Source organism: Onychostoma macrolepis, chromosome 05 (assembly GCF_012432095.1).
Source record: "Onychostoma macrolepis isolate SWU-2019 chromosome 05, ASM1243209v1, whole genome shotgun sequence".
Classification (NCBI taxonomy): domain Eukaryota; kingdom Metazoa; phylum Chordata; class Actinopteri; order Cypriniformes; family Cyprinidae; genus Onychostoma; species Onychostoma macrolepis.
In genome coordinates this window covers 25,661,034-25,683,781 of record NC_081159.1, presented here as the reverse complement: position 1 = coordinate 25,683,781, position 22,748 = coordinate 25,661,034, and the positions used below count along the sequence as shown (strand labels likewise).

Below are 22,748 nucleotides of genomic sequence, written 5' to 3'. Positions count from 1 at the left end.
ATGAAATAACAGTACATCCGTTTGTTTGTTTGTTGGTTGTATCCCAAGTGCTTTTGTGTACAGGATTTTGGTCCTATGAATAGTATATGTTTTATCAGAACTTAATAGAAGAACATTTCTGGTCATCCTGTCTTTAATATCTTTAACACACTAATTAGAAATATGTTTCTGAGCGTCATTTGCATAACAGTGGAAATTAATCCCATGGTTTCTAATAATTTTTCTAAAGGACAGCATGTATAATGTAAACAGCAGGGGGCCTGTTACAGAACCTTGAGGTACTCCATTTTTGACTGCTGTAAAATGAGATACTAACATCAAGAGACAACAAAATGGTAATGGTCAGACAAGTAGGATCTAGGACAGTTGAGCCTTTATTGTAATACCAATTTTTATTAACAAAATATATATAAAAAGGTCCTTTTTATCACAAATGAACTTAGTTTGTAATGTGTATCATTTGTCTTATGAATATCTAGTTAGTAGTTAAAGTCTGAAACTTACATACAACATACGTCACAGTTCATGATTTATTTTGTGTTGGATATGAACAAGAATAATGACTTGTGGTTCAGTGAGTGAGTCAGATATTAATTCAGTGGTGAGTGGGTCATCAAGGCTCTTAAGAGTGGGTTTGAAACTACACTGGTGACTTTGTATGTTTGTTGCTGCATACAACCAGTACTGACAAGGCATTCTTCATGAAAGATGCTGGGGTTGTCTATTACTTGCCAATGTTATGTTTGGTTCATTCTTTTGCTGCTGTGGTGCAGTATTGAAACTGGAAGAATATTGTAGTATCTTGTTCCATGATCCACACTGGCAGATTATTACACGTTGAAGAGCTGCTTTTTTTTTTCTTCTTCTTCTTTTTAATAATTACGAATTGGATCCGTTTTTCGTTTCCCAACCCTATTATTCACAACTAATTTAATGTTTTATTTGATTAATGTTCTGTGAAAACATGACGTTTAAAAGAGCAAACCCAATTGCTTTGAAAGAGATGGTGAAATTAGGACTTAAGTTGAGAAGTTTGTCCTGATACCATCAGCAGCAAACCCGAACTGAACATACTCTCGTTACGTCTCATTAGTCCCCTCCCAGCATCTCAAAAACTCTGCAGGAGTCCATCCCATCCAGACTTATGGTGACTATTCGGAGGCATTGGCCTGTCAGTGCACACCTTCCATTCCTGCTGCGTGAGGAGTCGCTATCCTCGGAGACAAGTATCCATGGTTCAACACTTCCCTTAGCTCCCCTCACTGTCAGTTCCACAGACAGGTTGTGTGCGAATGTCAGGATGTTGTCCTGCTGTTATGTCTAAGTCCTTACCCTGAGGTCCCCTAGGCTCATCCATCATTGAGAGAGACACTTCCAAGATCTTGTTTGTGTGGTACGTCAGTTTTGTAGAGTAGGAGGACGCAGGGCTAAATCACAGTAGATCTCATTGATCAACACTCAAGGAGTTCAGGAAAAGGTTATTGTTGTTAAGAAAAATTATTACGAAGAACACAATGCATCTGTGGCAAAATCTTATAATACTATACAACTTGGATCGAAAATGTGCACTTTATAGTTTTTGCTATAACATTATTGGATAGATTTAGGCAATGATCATTGTGGTTATATTAAGGTTATATAAAAATATAGTATATATATATATATATATATATATATATATATATATATATATATATATATATATATATACTATATTTTTTACTGTATAAAACTAATATAATGTAATTTGTACTTCTGTTTAGTTCTCAATTTTATATAACTTCAATATATATATATATATATATATATGTATGTATGTGTGTGTGTTAAAATACTGTATATGCTCCATATACACTAAGTTCTTAATTAAAAAATTAAGTTGATAAATATTTCATTTAATATTTAAAAATATAATAAAAATTAAATTTTATTAAATGTTTAACTTTTGTGTTTTAATTTTTAATTTATTATATAAATATGTATTTTTAAAGGAAAACTAAAATTGAAGTTAAAAATGTCATAAAAGGGCTGTCAGTTTAATATATATATATATATATATAATATTAGGGCTGTCAGTTTAATGCGTTAACTTAATTAGTATTAATTAGTAAAAATAACGCGATTAAAATATTTTAATGCACTTAACGCACTGGCCCCACCCCCAGACCTGTACATCATCTTACATTTCGTATGGTTGACTGTTGACAATTATGATGCAGGGCAACAACTCCATAAATGCAGTTATGCCCTAAAATTCAAGATATTGGTGCAAAAATGCCCCTGTATGTGTTTTTGTCTCATATTTACATCATACAATATCACACGAGCAGCGTAGTCCATTCAGTAGTCCATTCATAAAGTTTACTTCATTCCTGAATGAATCAGCCGTTTGAACGAATCGAATGAATTACATTTACCACCATTTGCTGGCAGATTTTGTTTCTTATTTAGAGTATCATTTAATTAATACTAATAATAATCCCTCATGCCCCTCAATCCCTCATGTCCCTCATGTCGTTTCAAACCTTTCTTTTGTAGAACATATAAGAAGGTATTTTCAAAGACTATAGAATACCCTTAAAGGGACTTTGGTATTTTGAAGACTGTTGGTAACAAAGCTGTTTTGGTTACCAATGACCTTCATTGTTTGAGCAAACAATACTGAGATGTTTCTCAAATTATCTTCTTTTGTGTTCCATAGTTTACGTTAGGCCGTTGTAGCCTAAATGTTTGTGTAATACATTTTTTTGTTCAATCAAATAAAATATTTCTAAAGCTACAATTTGTAATGTCTACTTGATACTTTATCATTTAACACAAACATATATTTAAATAATCGTTTGTTGGTATTTTCACAGTCAAATTTATTTTGTGATTAATTAGATTAATTAATCGAAACATCATGTAATTAATTAGATTAAAAATTTTAATCGACTGACAGCCCTAATATACAGTGGGTACGGAAAGTATTCAGACCCCCTTAAATTTTTCACTCTTTGTTATATTGCAGCCATTTGCTATAATCATTTAAGTTCTTTTTTTTTTCCTCATTAATGTACACACAGCACCCCATATTGACAGAAAAACACAGAATTGTTGACATTTTTGCTGATTTATTAAAAAAAGAAAAACTGAAATATCACATGGTCCTAAGTATTCAGACCCTTTGCTCAGTATTTAGTAGAAGCACCCTTTTGATCTAATACAGCCATGAGTCTTTTTGGGATAGATGCAACAAGTTTTTCACACCTGGATTTGGGTATCCTCTGCCATTCCTCCTTGCAGATCCTCTCCAGTTCTGTCAGGTTGGATGGTAAACATTGGTGGACAGCCATTTTTAGGTCTCTCCAGAGATGCTCAATTGGGTTTAAGTCAGGGCTCTGGCTGGGCCATTCAAGAACAGTCACGAAGTTGTTGTGAAGCCACTCCTTCGTTATTTAAGCTGTGTGCTTAGGGTCATTGTCTTGTTGGAAGGTAAACCTTCGGCCCAGTCTGAGGTCCTGAGCACTCTGGAGAAGGTTTTCGTCCAGGATATCCCTGTACTTGGCCGCATTCATCTTTCCCTCGATTGCAACCAGTCGTCCTGTCCCTGCAGCTGAAAAACACCTCCACAGCATGATGCTGCCACCACCATGCTTCACTGTTGGGACTGTATTGGACAGGTGATGAGCAGTGCCTGGTTTTCTCCACACATACCGCTTAGAATTAAGGCCAAAAAGTTCTATCTTGGTCTCATCGGACCAGAGAATCTTATTCAGGTGTTTTTTAGCAAACTCCATGCGGGCTTTCATGTGTCTTGCACTGAGGAGAGGCTTCCATCGGGCCACTCTGCCATAAAGCCCCGACTGGTGGAGGGCTGCAGTGATGGTTGACTTTCTACAACTTTCTCCCATCTCCCGACTGCATCTCTGGAGCTCAGCCACAGTGATCTTTGGGTTCTTCTTTACCTCTCTCACCAAGGCTCTTCTCCCCCGATAGCTCAGTTTGGCCGAACGGCCAGCTCTAGGAAGGGTTCTGGTCGTCCCAAACGTCTTCCATTTAAGGATTATGGAGGCCACTGTGCTCTTAGGAACCTTAAGTGCAGCAGAAATTTTTTTGTAACCTTGGCCAGATCTGTGCCTTGCCACAATTCTGACTCTGAGCTCTTCAGGCAGTTCCTTTGACCTCATGATTCTCATTTGCTCTGACATGCACTGTGAGCTGTAAGGTCTTATATAGACAGGTGTGTGGCTTTCCTAATCAAGTCCAATCAGTATAATCAAACACAGCTGGACTCAAATGAAGGTGTAGAACCATATCAAGGATGATCAGAAGAAATGGACAGCACCTTTAAATATAAATTAAATATAATTAAATATAAAAAAGTTCAATATGAGTGTCACAGCAAAGGGTCTGAATACTTAGGAACATGTGATATTTCAGTTTTTCTTTTTTAATAAATCTGCAAATATGTCAACAATTCTGTGTTTTTCTGTCAATATGGGGTGCTGTGTGTACATTGAGGAAAAAATGAAATGAAATTTGCTAATGATTTTAGCAAATGGCTGCAATATAACAAAGAGTGAAAAATGTAAGGGGGTCTGAATACTTTCCGTACCCACTGTATATATGGGCCCTGTATAATATATATACGCAGTCATGGCCAAAAATATCGGCACCCTTGGTAAATATGATCAAAGAAGGCTGTGAAAATTAATCTGCATTGTTAATCCTTTTGATCTTTTATTTTAAAAATTCACAAAAATCAAACCTTTCATTGGGTAATAAGAATTTAAAATGGGGGGAAATATCATTATGAAATAAATGTTTTTCTCAAATACACATTGGACACAATTATTGGCACCCCTAGAAATTCTTGTAAGTAAAATATCTCTGAAGTATATGCCCATTCATATTCACAATTTTGAGAACTCCAGGGTGATTATGAACATAAAATTATCCAGCCATGGCTTCCTGTTTCACAGAAATATAAATAGGAGGGAAAACAAAGCCCAAATTCCCTTAATCATCCATCACAATGAGAAAAACCAAAGAATATATTTCTGATGTGCAGCAAAATTTAATTGAGCTTCACAAATTAGTGAAGTGGCTTTAAGAAAAGAGCTAGAGCAGTGAAAGTTCCCATTTCCACCATCAGGGCAATAATTAAGAATTTCCACTCAACATAAAATGTTACGAAACTGCCTAGAAGAGGACGTGTTTCTATATATGCACTGTGAGAAGGAGAGTTTGAGTGGCTAAAGACTCTCCAAGGACCACAGCTGGAGAATTGCAGAAAATAGTTAAGTCTCGGGGTCAGAAAAAAATAAAATAAAAAATTGTCAAAAAGCACCTACATCACTACATGTTGTTTGGGAGGGTTTCAAGAAAAATTCTCCTAGCTCATCCAAAAACAAACTCCAGCATATTCAGTTATTAGACACGACTGGAACTTCAAATGGGACTGGCTCCTATGGTCAGATAAAACAAAAAAATGAGCTTTTTAGCAGCAAACACGCAAGATGGGTTTGGTGAACACAGGGATAAAAAGTACCCCATGTTTACAATGAAATATACTGCTGTATTTTTGATGTTGTGGGCCTATATTTCTGCTGGAGGTCTTGGACATCTTGTTTAGACTCATGGCATCATGGATTCTATCAAATACCAACAGATAAAAAATCAAAAAGTGACTGACTCTGTTAGAAATCTTATAATGGGCCATGTTTGGATCTTCCAACCGTACAATAATCCAAACACAAACCTCAAAAACAACACAAGATTGGGTCACTGAGCACAAAACCGAGCTTCTGCTATGGCCATTCCAGTCCTCTGACCTGAACCCTATAGAAAATGAGTGAGGTGAACTGAAGAGAAGAAGCACCAACATGGAGCTGGTAATCTAAAGGGTCTGGAGTGATTCTGGATGAAGGAATGGTCTCTGATCTCTTGTCAGGTGTTCTCTAACCTCATCAGGTTAGAAAATAGAAAATTACTAATAGAAATGAGAAAATAGGAGAAAATTTAGAACTGTTAAAGTGGCAAATGGAGGTTTCAAAAAGTATTGAATAAAAGGGTGCCGTTAATTGTGGCCAATGTGTATTAGAGAAAAACATTTATTTCATAATGATATTTCCCCCCATTTTAAATTCTTATCGAATAAAAGGTTAGATTTTTATAATTTTTTTAAATAAAAGATCAAAAGGATTAACAATGCAGATTAATTTTCACAGCCTTCTTTGATCATATTTACCAAGGGTGCCGATATTTTTGGCCATGACTGTATGTGTGTGTGTGTGTGTGTATGTATGTGTGTGTGTGTGTGTGTGTGTGTGTGTATATATATATATATATATATATATATATATATATATATATATATATATATATATATATATATATATATATATATATATATATATATATATATATATATATATATATATATATATATATATATATATATATATATATATATATATATATATATATATATATATATATATATACACATATATACAGTGGGGCAAAAAGTATTTAGTCAGCCACCAATTGTGCAAGTTCTCCCACTTAAAAAGATGAGAGAGGCCTGTAATTTTCATCATAGGTATACCTCAACTATGAGAGACAAAATGAGGGGAAAAAAATCCAGAAAATCACATTGTAGGATTTTTAAAGAATTAATTGGTAAATTCCCCAGTAAAATAAGTATTTGGTCACCTACAAACAAGCAAGATTTCTGGCTCTCACAGACCTGTAACTTCTTCTTTAAGAGGCTCCTCTGTCCTCCACTCGTTACCTGTATTAATGGCATCTGTTTGAACTCGTTATCAGTATAAAAGACACCTGTCCACAACCTCAAACAGTCCAACTCCAAACTCCACCATGGCCAAGACCAAAGAGCTGTCAAAGGACACCAGAAACAAAATTGTAGACCTGCACCAGGCTGGGAAGACTGAATCTGCAATAGGTAAGCAGCTTGGTGTGAAGAAATCAACTGTGGGAGCAATTATTAGAAAATGGAAGACATACAAGACCACTGATAATCTCCCTCGATCTGGGGCTCCACGCAAGATCTCACCCATGGGGTCAAAATGATCACAAGAACTGTGAGCAAAAATCCCAGAACCACACGGGGACCTAGTGAATGACCTGCAGAGAGCTGGGACCAAAGTAACAAAGGCCTCAAATCCTGCAGCGCCAGGCGTGTCCCCTGCTTAAGCCAGTACATGTCCGGCCCGTCTGAAGTTTGCTAGAGAGCATTTGGATGATCCAGAAGAGGATTGGGAGAATGTCATATGGTCAGATGAAACCAAAATAGAACTTTTGGTAAAAACTCAACTTGTCGTGTTTGGAGGAGAAAGAATGCTGAGTTGCATCCAAAGAACACCATACCTACTGTGAAGCATGGGGTGGAAACATCATGCTTTGGGGCTGTTTTTCTGCAAAGGGACCAGGACGACTGATCCGTGTAAACGAAAGAATGAATGGGGCCATGTATCATGAGATTTTGAGTGAAAACCTCCTTCCATCAGCAAGGGCATTGAAGATGAAGCGTGGATGGGTCTTTCAGCATGACAATGATCCCAAACACACCGCCCGAACGCGAAGGAGTGGCTTCGTAAGAAGCATTTCAAGGTCCTGGAGTGGCCTAGCCAGTCTCAGATCTCAACCCCATCGAAAATCTTTGGAGGAGTTGAAAGTCCGTGTTGCCCAGCGACAGCCCCAAAACATTACTGCTCTAGAGGAGATCTGCATGGATGAATGGGCCAAAATACCAGCAACAGTGTGTGAAAACCTTGTGAAGACTTACAGAAAACATTTGACCTCTGTCATTGCCAACAAAGTGTATATAACAAAGTATTGAGATGAAATTTTGTTATTGACCAAATACTTATTTTCCACCATAATTTGCAAATAAATTCTTTAAAAATCCTACAATGTGATTTTCAGGAATTTTTTTTTTTTCTCATTTTGTCTCTCATAGTTGAGGTATACCTATGATGAAAATTACAGGCCTCTCTTATCTTTTTAAGTGGGAGAACTTGCACAATTGGTGGCTGACTAAATACTTTTTGCCCCACTGTGTGTGTGTGTGTGTGTGTGTATATATATATATATATATATATATATATATATATATATATATATATATATATATATATATTATTATTTATTATTATTTACATTTATATATATATATATATATATATATATATATATCTTACGTCTTTGCTTTGTATTGGAGCTAGTAGAGGGTCAGTGAGTCACACTCTTTGAAAGTTCAGTGCCATCGATTAGGCTGCAGTATGAGCTCTCTTCTCCTCGCAGCATTGAATCGCTCTGGCGATACACCAGCATAGATACATATTCACTTTTCTATGAGATCTGACAGCATGCGATCAAGCATTTGGTGAATAAATGGTCCTAAGAAGGGTGTATTGATTGCTTGTTGCGAAAAATATACGAGGAAAGGATGATGTTAGTATTTCAGCTGTTGCCCTGTGTGCTGTGTATTTTTCTTACATCACAGCATGTTTTTTGTTCAGATGCAACTGAAGTTTTAACAACGTGCAGTAAACGGTAAAACTGTTTGCAAAACCACAAACCAGTGTGTTCATAATTAAGATTATACATTAAAATAATATGGTAAGAGACACCAGTTTGCAGTTTCAAACAGCAAAACGATGCTGTTTTGTGCAGCTAAAAATAGCTGGACGTGGATGAGACCGGAAGCTAGACCCATAGAATTTACAAATGGCCGCGCCCATTTTACAGCAAGAAAAAAGTGGATAGAGATTTCCTGGATTTCTTCTGTGGGGTGTATTTGGAGTTTCCACGCGAGAGCTCCCTCTGACCTTCGGATGGAGATTTACTGCTGATCACAGAACCTTGCTTCACTGAAAGATACGCAGCTTCTAATCGCAATTTCGATTTCATTTCGATTTATCGTGCAGCCCTGCTGTGAAGTGCAGTTTATGCGACAATAAATATACACTTTTAATTATTATTACATAATTTAAAAAAGAAGGTAAAAATGTTCTTCTACAATCTTTGGTATTACCTCAGATCATTGTCTTCCCCCTCACACTGATCTCTCATTACATGGTGTTTTTTGAAAATTAGACATGATGGCTATTCTGAAAGGGGAAAAAATCTATTCATGTTTATAATTACCTTCCACTAGGCAGATACTATAAAGTTAGGGCATCTGTGTTCACGAATCTGACTTCATCACCCGTGTTTGACATGCAGCTGAAGAAAAACATGAATCATGTGCCATATGATGTAATAAAAATGTTATAAAAATAAGAAAAGATATGAACAGTCAGAAACTGACACCTTGTTAGCATCTTGAATAGCCTAAGACTAAGAATAACCCATCTATATTTTCTTTTTTATACCTTATTGTTTGCAACAGTTGCCTGTCTCACCGAGAGATGGATGTCAGTGATTGAATGTTAAAAGTAATAGCAGAGGCAAAATGTGGACCTGACCATGTGTAAGTCACAGCGCAGAGGTTGATGCGTAATTAACATTAGTATAACATTAACATTAGTCTTCAGTGACAGCTGACATTGGTGAAGTCTGGAAATCACAAAATCCATGCTATTAAATACACCACACAAAACCTAGATTATTCAAAATGTAACGTTAATTGTCTCATCAAGTTTTATCACAAACATGTAAGCATTTTACATTTATTCCAAAATAATAACTTAAGGCAGTAACTATGTAAACAATATATTTTAGTTGTGTGCTTATGGTCGGCTATTCTATTTAATTGTTAACTTTTTAACTATTTTTGAATTTTTCAGTCATCAAAGCTCTGTAAATATTGGTCACAGATATGGAAATTTACCTTAAATTCCACCAAGCTGAGTACTCACTAAAAACTCCCACAGATCATGTTTCCAGGCCATTTCAAGCAAGGCAAGGCAAACGCACACCTCATGTGGTGCAAGTTGAAGGAAAAAATATAAATCAATTGGAGAACAACTGCACACTCACTTAAGCATATTTATTAACCAACGTTTCGGCTAGTAGCCTTTTTCAAGGTGTAATATCATAGACATGGAGACCAGTATAAATAACAAAGATAATTATACACAGCTGAAAATGGTAAGGTCCAAATCATTCAATAATTAACTTAACAATTAGACTCAAACATGAAAAATAATAAGCAAATTAATCTGTACAGATTCATTTTTATTTACATTTTGTCTGTACAGATTAAATTATTTTTCATGTTTGAGTCTAATTGTTAAGTTAATTATTGAATGATTTGGACCTTACCTTTTTCAGCTGTGTATAATTATCTTTGTTATTTATACTGGTCTCTATGTCTGAACTTATTTTGATGTAACAAAGTGGTGTTATCTAAGTATGTGACTTGTTTAATTTTTTTTTTATTAGTCTTCCCATTAACGCCAGTATATTTTTCAGTCAGACTGATTTGTGAACGCGGAACCAGCATGCGGGATTTATCGCATGAACCAATCCCGCCAATCATAACCAGTCATATTCAGTCATATTGCAATGGAGGCATTGCCTCCTCTCATGTGACTTTTAGCCATTCATTCTCAGTTACCCCCCCACTAAACCCACCACATGCTTTAGGGGGTCTGTTAAAACTCAGTGGTCTCAGGGGAGGCACAACAGACACTGATTCCTGCTGTAACTTTACCCACTGAGGTCATTGTTCAGTGTTTCTTCAGGAATCGAGTGATTTATTCTCTTTTTAATGTCATATTTGTAATATTTGCATTGTTTTATTTTTGTTTTTGTTTTTTTCAATTTTTTAAGGAGGCACTGCCTCCATTGCCTCCTCAGAGGAAACGCCTGATACATACACACACACACACACACACACCCACAACCATCATGCACATATATTCCTGCCTTCAACTTAGCGATGTCACCTCTTTTTTCTTCTTTTCTTTTCTTTCCTTTCATTCTATTCATTCATTCATTCATTCATGAATCATTCATCATAAACACTGTTCTTGACCTATAATTGCTTTGCAGATATTTAAGGTGAGATGTCAGGGTGAGATCAATCTTTGGGTTGCTGTATGTTCACAACCCCTCAGTAGACCTTGGTGCCCTCACCCTGTCTCATTAGAAATGCAGAGAAACAAGATTTCAGTCAATAGAGGCTCCAGACATAAACACCTTACATCTTACATCAGAGACAAACATCCCTGAAAAAACTGTTATTTGAGATTTCACAGCTTTTTAGTTTCACTTGCTTAGTCAAGCACCAATATTACAATTGCTTTGTTGTGCTTTTACTTTTCTGATCGATCAGATCTAGACTATACTATTTGCCTGACAGAAGATAAAACTGGCAAAAATCTCACAGTTACATTGCAGGAAGGACCCATGCCATAAATAGGGAGCAGAATATCATATAAATGTGAATGAGCTATTTGCAACTCCCTTGCAAACACCCTAGTTTAATTTTTTGACTTGATTTCATAACATGCAATAAAACTTTCAAATCTCTGTTGTCTTATCCATAATGTATCCACAGAGTAAAAAAGAAAATAATGTGGAGTTTGTAACGAATTCAACAGGCAGCAGAATGATGTTTTACTGTCAGGCTGCTGTGAATAAACATCCATCACGTCGCTCAGGCCTGTGAACAAAATGAATAATTCAGTTCTGCACTTATTCACATTTTAAAATGCTCAGTAAACTTTGCTGCATCTACAGATATTCAGAATTGCACCTCTCTCCAACTTTCTGTTGTTATCTGAGAAACTGTTGTTCTGGAAGAGGGGCGTTTCTCAAATACAAATGTTTTGATTCCTTGTTTCTTTTGACAGTCTGCCACGCTCTGCGTGCACATTTGCATATACCATTGCACTTGATGAGACAATCCTGAACCTGCAAGGGGAATCATCTTCTGGATCGCTGACATCATGCAATCCTTGACTCCATTTCGTCTGATTCTACCCCATGACCGCACCCTGTGAAATTACATTGACTTTGAAATCCCCCTCTAGTGTGACATCTGTGGGCTGCCCATGATCCAACTGTGTTTCCCAGGCTGCTCTGCTGGTAATCTCGATAATCAATCAAACCTCACTTCATTCTCACAGACTTTTTTTCATTAAAAAAAATCTACTCTAATTCATCAGCAGGGAGCAAAAAGCTTTTTCTCAACTCATAAAAATTGTATCATCCTCATCGACGCCTGTCAGATATTCAGCACTCTCCTGAGTCATTATTGGCTTTTTGGACCCACAGCTTGTTGGCTTCAGAAATATCCCACCAAAGAAACCCTGCCTTGACACAAACTCCATTTGTGGTATGAAAGTTTTCAGTCATGCATGAACGCCATTCTATATCAACCCCAAATCTGAAGCCTTGATCAATATAATTAATCTTTCAGCTGGGTTCAGCAAAAACTTTCATCTTGTAGTTTTTTTTCTTCTTTATATCGTAGCTCTGAAGCATGGTACAAAGTGATTTGTGCCATCTCTGTCTCAAACAAGTAGATAAATTGGGCTTTCTGGTTCATTTAGGAGAAAACGACTGATGGAAATGAATGATTTTGCTGAATGGGTTTTTGAACTCTTCTGTGAGGTGTTGGTTATGATAAGACAGACTTGCTGAACATCACTGAGTTGTGCGGTGATTCATGACTGTGAAATCATTGTGTTCCTTCCATCAGCGTTTGTAACTGCAGACTCAGCATCACAGAGGTATGGAGTCGTTACCCAATCCACAGGCTCCGGCGGAAGACTAAGCCGAAACTGAAGCAGAAATATTTCTCTGCATAATGTACCAACTCAAGGATAATTAACATTTCCAATCCTTTAGCACTTCCTTATTGATTGCGACTGAATTTTTGTGGGGAAAAAATTCTTAATTTGTCTGACCTGAGAGGATGAGTGGGAGAGCAACATATAATATCTTATATAAATACTGACTTGTCTTCTGAAATGTTTTTATGGCATTTGCATATAATGCATATTAAAGTAGTGTTTATAAGCACAGCTGCTTTGTTTACAGCGGTAATCAAGGAAACTTCATATCGCTGCTGTTCCATAAGCACCACCTGCTGTCAGAGAATTTCATTTTCATTCAGTCCGTCTGCTGTTTTTGTTTTGTACAGGTGTCTAATGTAGCATAAGTCAGACCTTTCTGTTTTTGATTTAAATCTTGAAATTATACAATCTAATTCAAATTAAAAACAACTGCTGTCTGTTTAAAATGAAAAAATACATTTCCTGTTGTACCGACTCTTCACTTGTTTAAATAGTTTTGGAGCAGTCAGGCCTGCAACACTCAAGAAATATACAATGTACAATGCACAATGGGATGGAATATTTGTAAACATTTTTATTTTGCAATTTCACCAGTTTTAGGGGAATAATAAAAAAAAAAAAAAAAATCAGAATTAGTGGTACTATACAACCCCAAACTGAGGGAACTCCCAGAGTGGCAAGCTTGTTGACACAGGGTCACTTCAAAATATAGAACTTTTTTTATTAGTTCAGCATTGTTTCTCCAGAACTTTCAGTATGTTTTAGGGCAGTATATGGTGTATCCAGAGGAAAGCTTTGACATATCTCAAAATGATAGAGTGTCACATTGTGTGATTGTATTTTAGATATGTGAAGTGCAATTTTTCATTTTCTGACATTTATAATAACAAAGATTGGTAAGTCATACAACAAATAACTTTCAAAATCTAAAAGAAAACAATATCTGTTTTATAAGCTATGGGATTTTTATATAATCATATAAATCATTGGCATTTTTCACATCTTTGCCTTTAGAAAACTCAGGAACAATAGGGCTTTTATGTCATTTTAAAGGAATGCTTTAAAATTCATGTAAAACTATTTCTTTCAACTTCAGAATACAGCAGAAGAGTGATTTTATTGCTGTTAGTTTATGGATATAGGGTGAAAAAATAAAGTAGTAGAAATGTGGTGTATGCTGATATACGGAATATAGATGCTCTCCATAGTCAGACACATAAATGTAACTGTTTGTAAAAGGTGGACTTTAGTGTTTGTTATAATTTTTTTCTTCTACAATGTTTCTTCATCCTAAAGCAGTTTAGGCATCAGAGACAGTAAGTAAATGTTAGAAAGTTTTACAATAGATGTTTTGGTCATTATCTCCACACATTTGCTTAGACTCATTTTCGCTCAGGGCGTTTTTTCATTGTTTTTCTCAAATGTAATAGAGAAAATTTGTTTCATGTTATTTTAAGAATAGTTGGCTGTTTAAAAACCATAATGATTCTGATGACTGCACTAAAGAGATATTGTAATGTCATGAAGTGCACTAACATTTAACAGTTTAATTTGAATAGCAGTATTTACTATGGATGTTGCTGCCATCCTCCTCTGGTAGGCATATATTTACATACTTGTTTATGTGAACAAGTTCACTGTGTAGAAAGAGCAGTTTGGACATTCTAACAAATATCCTCTCTCTCCAATGATCGAAAGTACATACTTGCTAAACAAAGCATTATCATCCTGCATGCCTCCCCTCAGAAAACTATTCAAATCTGCAACACTGTGCTGGCTATTATTTTTGCCTGCATCCAAATAAACAAACTCAATAAGGACAAATTGGGATTTCATTTGCATTGCATCCATCTGGTATCCAGCATTTATATTTTTAAAGCATTCATAAGCTGAGTAATGTAAATATTTATGAGTGTAGAGCTTGCCGATGAGCTGTAGTTTGAGGTGTTTTGGATGCTGCTGTGTTCCTCCATTGAAATCTGTTCTTTGAAGATTTTTCTTTTAGCTGCAAGAGTGAATTTTGAGCGTGGCAGTTATTTAATTAGTGGTGCTCAGGTTACTATTGCTACTGTTAGGTTGTCAGCTTGTTGTGGAGAGATGTTATTACTTCTGTAAGTGATCAGATTTATGATTTTCACCTAAAAATTCTACACATTTGCAATAAAGAAAAAACTGGAGCCATATTTAGTGATTCGAATACCACAGACTTGGGGGTGGGCTTTTTTGACTTGAACCAATAAGCAAACATCTTTTTTTTCTCTCTCTCTCTCTTTTTTCAAGCCTGGAATTGTTATTGTTGGACTGGAGACATGCTGATTCCACACCCGAAGCTCTGTAGACATTTCCAGGCTCTGTCAATAGATTGACTCTGCAGGGCCACAGGTGTAATTGACTTGATCAGCTACACATCTACAGGCACTCTAGAAACACTGGATTTTCCTGTATAATGAACAGACACTGTAAACATTTCATAAATTGCTTTTCCGTAGGCTCCATTTTCAATACTACATATCTTTCACATAATCGCAGTTATTTAACCTTTTTTACAGTGAATTCTACATAATGTAACTAGAGATTCTCTTAAATGCATGACATTTAAAATCTGAGATTATTTTATTTTTTACAAGATTTTTTATGTTAATTAAAAAAATTCTCTGTTGAATCACAAGACAAGAATCAATCAAAAGAAGCAATCAAAAAGCAATAAGCAATGCATTCTCATATAATCAATAATAATGTCAGTGATGTATGAGGTAGTAAGTAAAAGTGGCCTTATGGGGATTGAGATTGTAGTATTGATTGCTCATATAAATGCAATTTAGGGATTTGTAGCTTAGGTGGACATCACAAGTGGCCTGTTCACATCAGGTCACTGGACTATTGGTCGGTTTCATATATCCCTTTATTTAAATTTTTGTGCAGGTCCCTGGTCAAAACATTTTAAACCAAAAAATTGCAAGATTGCTAATGAAGCTTTTTTCTTTTTCATCTTATCCAGTAGTATCTTATTCCTTTAAAATCTTGTATTAAGATACAAGAGTCTCACTTTTAAGAACATTTTTTATTTTTTTTGGATAATGCATGGTCTTTTATTTTTATATATAGTTTGCCTTAATCAAATTAATTTCATTTTATGCTACAGGGCTATTGAATGCTTGAATCTGATTGGCTAACTAACATTCTAAGGTGTGCAGTTATTTTCACGGAATCGCATGGCTAAAGTAGATCCAGGGAGGTCTTGACCGCATTACATGCCCAAATCACTTTGCCAAATGTTTTCAGTTATTTCAGTTCCTTACAGCCTAAAACAGCAAAAGAACCAAAACCCACAACGACACTGACTAAGCATGCGTGACGCGTACGTCCTACGTCATCTGCCGGAACGGCTTGCACGTAAGACAGTCAGCAGAAGTGAGGAAAAAAGTGTTTACAATGTTTTAAATATGGATATTTTTCTTACAAAAATGCATCGATTCGCCACAGGAGGCCTTTATTCACCCCCCGGAGCCATGTGAGGCACGTTTTATTACGGATGTGCGTGCTTTATGTGGCTACTTTTGGACTGTTGAACAAAAATACCCGCCTACTCCCATTCTAACGCTTGGAAGAGCCAGGATCATTTTTAATATAACTCAGATTGGATTTGTCTGAAAGAAGAAAGTCCTAGGATGAAATACACCTAGGATGCTTTGTGGGTGAGTAAAACATAGGCTTATTTTCTTTTTTGGGTGAACTAACCCTTTAAAGGAATAGTTCACCCCAAAATGAAAATGTTGTCATCATTTACTCACCCTCATGTCGTTCCAAACCTGTATAGGTTTCTTTCTTATGTTGAACACAAAAGAAGATATTTTAAAGAATTTTGAAGAACCAAACAGTTGTTGGTCCCCATTGACTTCCATAGTAGGGAAAGAAATACTATGGAAGTCAATGGGGACCATCAACTGTTTGATTACCAGCATTCTTCAAAATATTTTCTTTTGTGTTCAACATAAGAAACTTATACAGGTTTGGAATGACATGAGGGTGAGTAAATGAAAAAAATTTTTGAGCAGGTTCTTAAAGGAATAGTTCACCCAAAAATGAAAAATCCAAACTGTTTCGTTACCAATATTCTTAAAAATATCTTCTTTTGTGTTCTGTAAAAAAGAAGGGGAAAAAAAGGCAATTATGTTTGGAACAACATGCAGATGAGTAAAAGATGACAGAATTCAAATTTTTGGGTGAACTATCCCTTTAAATTCTTAGCTCTGCTCAACCCTGGTGGGTATGTCTCTGTTGCCTGTGGAGCTGCTGTGTTGTTAATGTTCTGGGCTCGGTCTTAATGCAAAACCTCTTAGTGAGGACGGCCACTTCCTCCCTGTGTGCCGTTTCATCACTGCTTATCAGCCCAATTACTGCGCTTCTATCAGTCAATTTGATATGTGTTGCTGTACGGTTTAGGTTAAGTAACTACGGCCGAGAGCAGAAGCCCTCAAGAGCGCCAGTGTTAATAGTCCACTTAGAGCAGGTTGTATTACCCATTTGGATCAGTTGTCACGTAACAGTTAGGAATTCAAAGAACCAATTGCAGGCAGTGCCCATTAGGGGGAACAATTCATTTGGAAGTGCAGCCCTCATCAGTAAGTCCTGACTAACAGTGTTAGCATCCTAAATAAACATCACTACTTACGCACCTGTTTATTCGGACTGGACTGGACTGTGTCTGGGGAGTCCAAGATAAAGCTAATTTGAGTTTTTCTAAGCACTTTTTAACCACAGGAGAGATTATAATGTAAATATCTCTCATCCTTTGTTCTACTGAGTCTTGTTTGGGATCATTGCTTGGCTCGTAGGATCTGCATTCATCTATCAAGCTTCATTTGACATCTGTTCTCCTCCCTGCATCCAGCGCTTCAGGCTATTACAGTGTAAAACCCTAATGTGCCACATGCTGCAGTCATAAATATCTATTCACAGATATGGGGCCTGTTGCATTCTCATGTGCACAGAAAAGTGTTTTTTTGCCAATGACATTTGCAGGATACGGAGGATCATGGTTCATAATATAGGTCGATTGTTTTGTATATCTTATCTTATTCCAACTGTGAACTGACTACTGTGTAGCTGTTTTCTTAATGTTGTAACATTAACATTTAATAAATAGTTTATCCAAAAATAAAAATTTGATAAATTTACCCTCAGGCCATCCAAGATGTAGAGGATTTTGTGTTTTCATCAGAACAGATTTCAAGAAATTTAGCATTGCATCCCTTGTTCACTAATGGATCCTCTCCAGTGAATGGGTGCCATTAAAGTGAGAGTTCATACAGCTGATAAAAACTTGTGATGCAAAAAGCTGTGCGTTTATAAGAAACAAATCCATCAAGTTGCTTCCAGTTAAAATACGATTAATTTGTCCATAATATTTTTCCAGTGAAAAAGTCGTCTTAGCTTAATGAGGAGAGAAATATGCACAAATAAAGCACTGTCTACAAGTCCAAAACAGTTCAAACAAATATGCCAGTGGATTTTGATGGGGGATGGACTTTTTCACTAGAGGAAGAATTATTATGGATTATGGACTCTGGACTGGTATTTTGGCCAGAAGCGACAGATTAAAATGCTTTAATAATGGGGTTGCTTCTTATGAACACATACTGGATTAATTGTGGATTATTGTGATGTTTTTATCAGCTGTTTGGACTCTCATTCTGACGGCACCCATTCACTGCATAGGATCCATTTGTGAGCAAATTATATAATGCTAAATTTCTCCAAATAAATTCCAATGAAAAAACAAACTATAGTTGGCCTGAGTGTGAGAGAATTTTCAACAAACCTTAATTTTGGTATGAATATTCATTTATTCATGCTTATTAAAGTCAAAATATTGCAACCCGAATTCCGGAAATGTTGGGACGTTTTTTAAATTTGAATAAAATGAAAACTAAAAGAATTTTATTCACAATAGAACATAGATAACATAACAAATTTTTAAACTGAGAAATTATACAATTTTATGCACAAAATGAGCTCATTTCAAATTTGATGCCTGCTACAGGTCTCAAAATAGTTGGGACGGGGGCATGTTTAACATGATGTAGCATCTCCTCTTCTTTTCAAAACAGTTTGAAGACGTCTGGGCATCGAGGTTATGTGTTTCTGGAGTTTTGGTGTTTGAATTTGGTCCCATTCTTGCCTGATATAGGTTTCCAGCTGCTGAAGAGTTCGTGGTCGACGTATTTTTCGTTTAATGATGCGCCAAATGTCCTCTATAGGTGAAAGATCTGGACTCCAGGCAGGCCAATTCAGCACCCGGACTCTTCTACTACGAAGCCATGCTGTTGTAATAGCTGCAGTATGTGGTTTTGCATTGTCCTGCTGAAATACACAAGGCCTTCCCTGAAATGGACGTCGTCTGGAGGGGAGCATATGTTGCTCTAAAACCTTTGTACCATTTGGACCAATCAGACATACAATTTTTCATTAGATTTACCAAAATCAATTAGTCATTAGATTAACAAATAGTCACAGACCCCTCACCCAATATATCACCAGGACCACCTGAAAACCCGGCAGAGCACGGTGATGGACATCCTTCAGCCCAAACAGTCCTACCCGACTGTGCATGGACTCAAGTAAAAGGCACCCTGCTGCACGTCACACAGCCAGCAGTGCAAATCCCCTCACTCCTGTACACAGATACGAAGGGGGGAGCCAAAGCCTTCTGTTTGACATTTCACAAGTCAGCTTCCTGAAAACCTCTGCAGCTGCAGAAGGAAAGGGATTTATTCAGGTGAGCCCTGAAACAGCACATGGGGTGACACTCAAAGACCTCAGCGAACACCACAACATGTCCAACGACAGTCCCTCACAACATCCTCCTCCACACCCTTCACACAGGTGCCAAACAGATGCTGCACAAGGACAGCTGGACACACCTACTTCTGAGTTACAGGAGCTGCTGACTCTAGCAAAAGAGCTCATTGAGCAAAATTCAACTGAGGAGTACTGTGAAGGACAAACTTCTGACTCCTTGCCTGACGCAACACAGCATCAGACCCCTCCAATGGAGGAGCATCCCTTAAAACCAGTCGACACCCCAGAAGCAGCCAGACAACGTTGGATGGAGCAACGGGCCCACATACCCAACAGCAAAACCTCTACCAACACAACTCAGGCAAGCTCAAGTCGGTGCTGCCACAAAAGCAAAGCGACACCGCAAACATCAGACTTCTGGTGACGTTCCAGCAGAACAGAGGGCTAACATCCACCTGCTGCACTCCTGCCATCATCACTAGGTCAGTCTGAAACTCTCTTCACACTACAAAATCTCCATAACAATTCCTTGCGACCCCTGGAACCACCTGCACTCTCACCAGTGAGAGTCTAACCTGGCTGTTCCACACCGCGGGTACCACAGATTGCCTACTGGCTAACAACATCAACAACAATCTGAACCGGACCAACTCACTTCAGGACAACAGGTGACACTGCCTCGACACCTGCTGCACAAGCTCGAGGACCCGCACCTTGCTACAGCGTACATCACCACAGCACACCGCTTGACAGCACCACAACCACTCTTGGAGGCACCAGCACCTCACCGAGACCCACCACTGTCTCCCAGACATGAGTGGCAGGTGTGTGTCTGATTGTTCTGCACCTTCAACGTCGCTCGCTGTTGTCTATTGGACGGACAACAACGTTCGAATGGGGGGAATTATGTAGCATTTGGACCAATCAGACACACAATTTTTCATTAGATTTAACAAAATCAATTAGTCATTAGATTAACAAATAGTCACAGACCCCTGGGTGCCAGTATGTCTGTGAATGACTCCAGGCCCCCGGTTACCATGGCAACCAATCTGATAACACTAGTTTTATTGCTCAAAGGAATGCGGGCAGAGCAACACATTTCATTTCCCCTTAGGAAAGAATCATAATGCCCATAAAATGGACTCTTCTCTAATTAATTCATAGAAAAAGCTTTCTTTGAATGAACACGCATATCCTTCAGGTCATTGTGTATATTATTACTGTTCTTGTGTATTGTATCCTGTTTTATGCATTCTTATGATAGATCACTAGTTAATATTACCTCACATACCATGTTTGGTCTCTATCAATTTGTCTTCGGATGATCTAATTGAGAGTGTATATTATATGTTGATACCTATGCAACATATTAGTGTTCTAAGAATCTTTATTAGTTTGTATATCAACTTCCAATCCAGATCATATGCAAATTACCATGTTCAGAGACAAAGAGTCGTAAAACTTTCCCTCCAAAAGTTCAAGACACCATTGGCTCTTTGACAACCCAGAGGTGTGACCTCTATATCAGATAAAGCTCTTGCATCAGTGACGCCTACCAGTCTGCAAATCTTTTAGATTCTGAGAAGATGAGGATGTGAGCTAGAACTCTTCTGGACCCTTAAGTTTTTGTGCCAGGCCTTGCGGCCTTGACTTTCCATTCAACCAAAGGTCCTCGGACCTCAGCAGATCTCTTTCTTAGCTCTTTTTCACTTTCTACCTGGGAAGAAACTCCCAATCACCGTTGAGTCACGACATCTTTGGAATTCATCACTCTTCAACCCGGAAGAACGTGATCGCGAGTCCAAACCTTGAAACCATCAAGACTTTCATCCGAGACTGTATCCGGACACTCATCAATCACCAAGGCAATGCAAGTATCGTACATTTAACTAAACGAAACAGAGGTTTAGTATAAGCTATAGACCCCATTATACATTGTGCTGATGATTTTACTCAGGTGGTTAACTGACTCTTTCCATAACTGCATTCTCTGGTTTATCTAATGGCTTCATTCATCCACTTTAGCTCCCCTTTGTATGTACGCGCGAGTGTATGTTTATTTGTTTGTTTGGTTTAGATTAGTTATGTGTGTTAGCGTTTCGTTAATAAAAGTTGTGTGCACAAATTACATGAGTTTCTGGTTCTGCCTTGCAAATTAATGTCTCTTTACGATATGTGACCATGGAAATATCCTTTCCATAGTTGATATGAACTTACACTGAATGTTCACTGGACGAACAGATCAATTGATGGCAAATTTAATTCTGCTACGGTTATTACTGTCAGCCAATATAAATAATTGTAATTAATCATAATTAATTGTAATTATTTATATACATTTCCCTTTTGAGCAGATTTGTTACACCTTTATATACCTTTCAGCATTCATGGTGCCTTCCAAAACATGCAAGCTGCCCATACCGTATGTACTTATGCACCCCCATACAATCAGAGATGCTGGCTTTTGAACTGAACGCTGATAACACGCTAGAAGGTATCCCTCCTCTTTAGCCCGGAAGACATGGTGACACAGTCCATTTTAAACGAGCCTTGGCCCACAGGACACGACGGGGCTTCTCAACCATGTTCACATATGGCTTCCTTTTTGCAAGATCTGGTTTCTGGAAGTATTCCTGGGCCCATTTAGTAATGTCAATGACAGAATCATGCCGATGAGTGATGCAGTGTCGTCTAAGAGCCCGAAGACCACGGGCATCCAACAAAGGTCTTCGGCCTTGTCCCTTACGCACAGAGATTTCTCCAGTTTCTCTGAATCCTTTGATGATGTTATGCACTAGAGATGATGAGATTTGTAAAGCTTTTGCAATTTGACGTTGAGGAACGTTGTTTTTAAAGTATTCCACAATATTTTTATGCACTCTTTCACAGATTGGAAAGCCTGTGCCCATCTTTACTTTGTCAATTAACTTAATTAGTTGCTAGATGTTCTCCCAGCTGAATCTTTTCAAAATGTCTTTCTTTTTCAGCCCTTTGTTGCCCCCGTGCCAACTTTTTTGAGACCTGTAGCAGGCATCAAATTTAAAATGATCTCATTTAGTGGATAAAAGTGTAACATTTCTCCGTTTAAACATTTGTTATGTTCTCTATGTTCTGTTGTGAATAAAATATTGGCTCATGTGATTTGGGTCTTTTAGTTTTCATTTTATTCAAATAAAAAAAAAAACG

At 37.3% G+C, this 22,748-nt stretch overlaps 1 protein-coding gene across 5 annotated transcripts in view; it reads left to right on the top strand.

Annotated features, from left to right (window-relative positions):
- doc2b (double C2-like domains, beta) overlaps positions 1 to 22,748 on the top strand; it is a 300,599-nt gene that overhangs the window by 140,339 nt on the left and 137,512 nt on the right. The window contains exon 9 of one of the 5 annotated variants that reach the window (XM_058776341.1): positions 19,019 to 19,140. The exons of 3 other annotated variants lie outside the window; for them this stretch is intronic. In XM_058776341.1, coding sequence (XP_058632324.1) covers positions 19,019 to 19,125 — 107 coding nt within the window. In that variant the 3' untranslated portion in view covers positions 19,126 to 19,140. Of the gene's footprint in view, positions 1 to 15,038; positions 15,472 to 19,018; positions 19,141 to 22,748 lie in introns of those variants that run through there. One more of the 5 variants, XM_058776342.1, reaches the window with a different exon arrangement.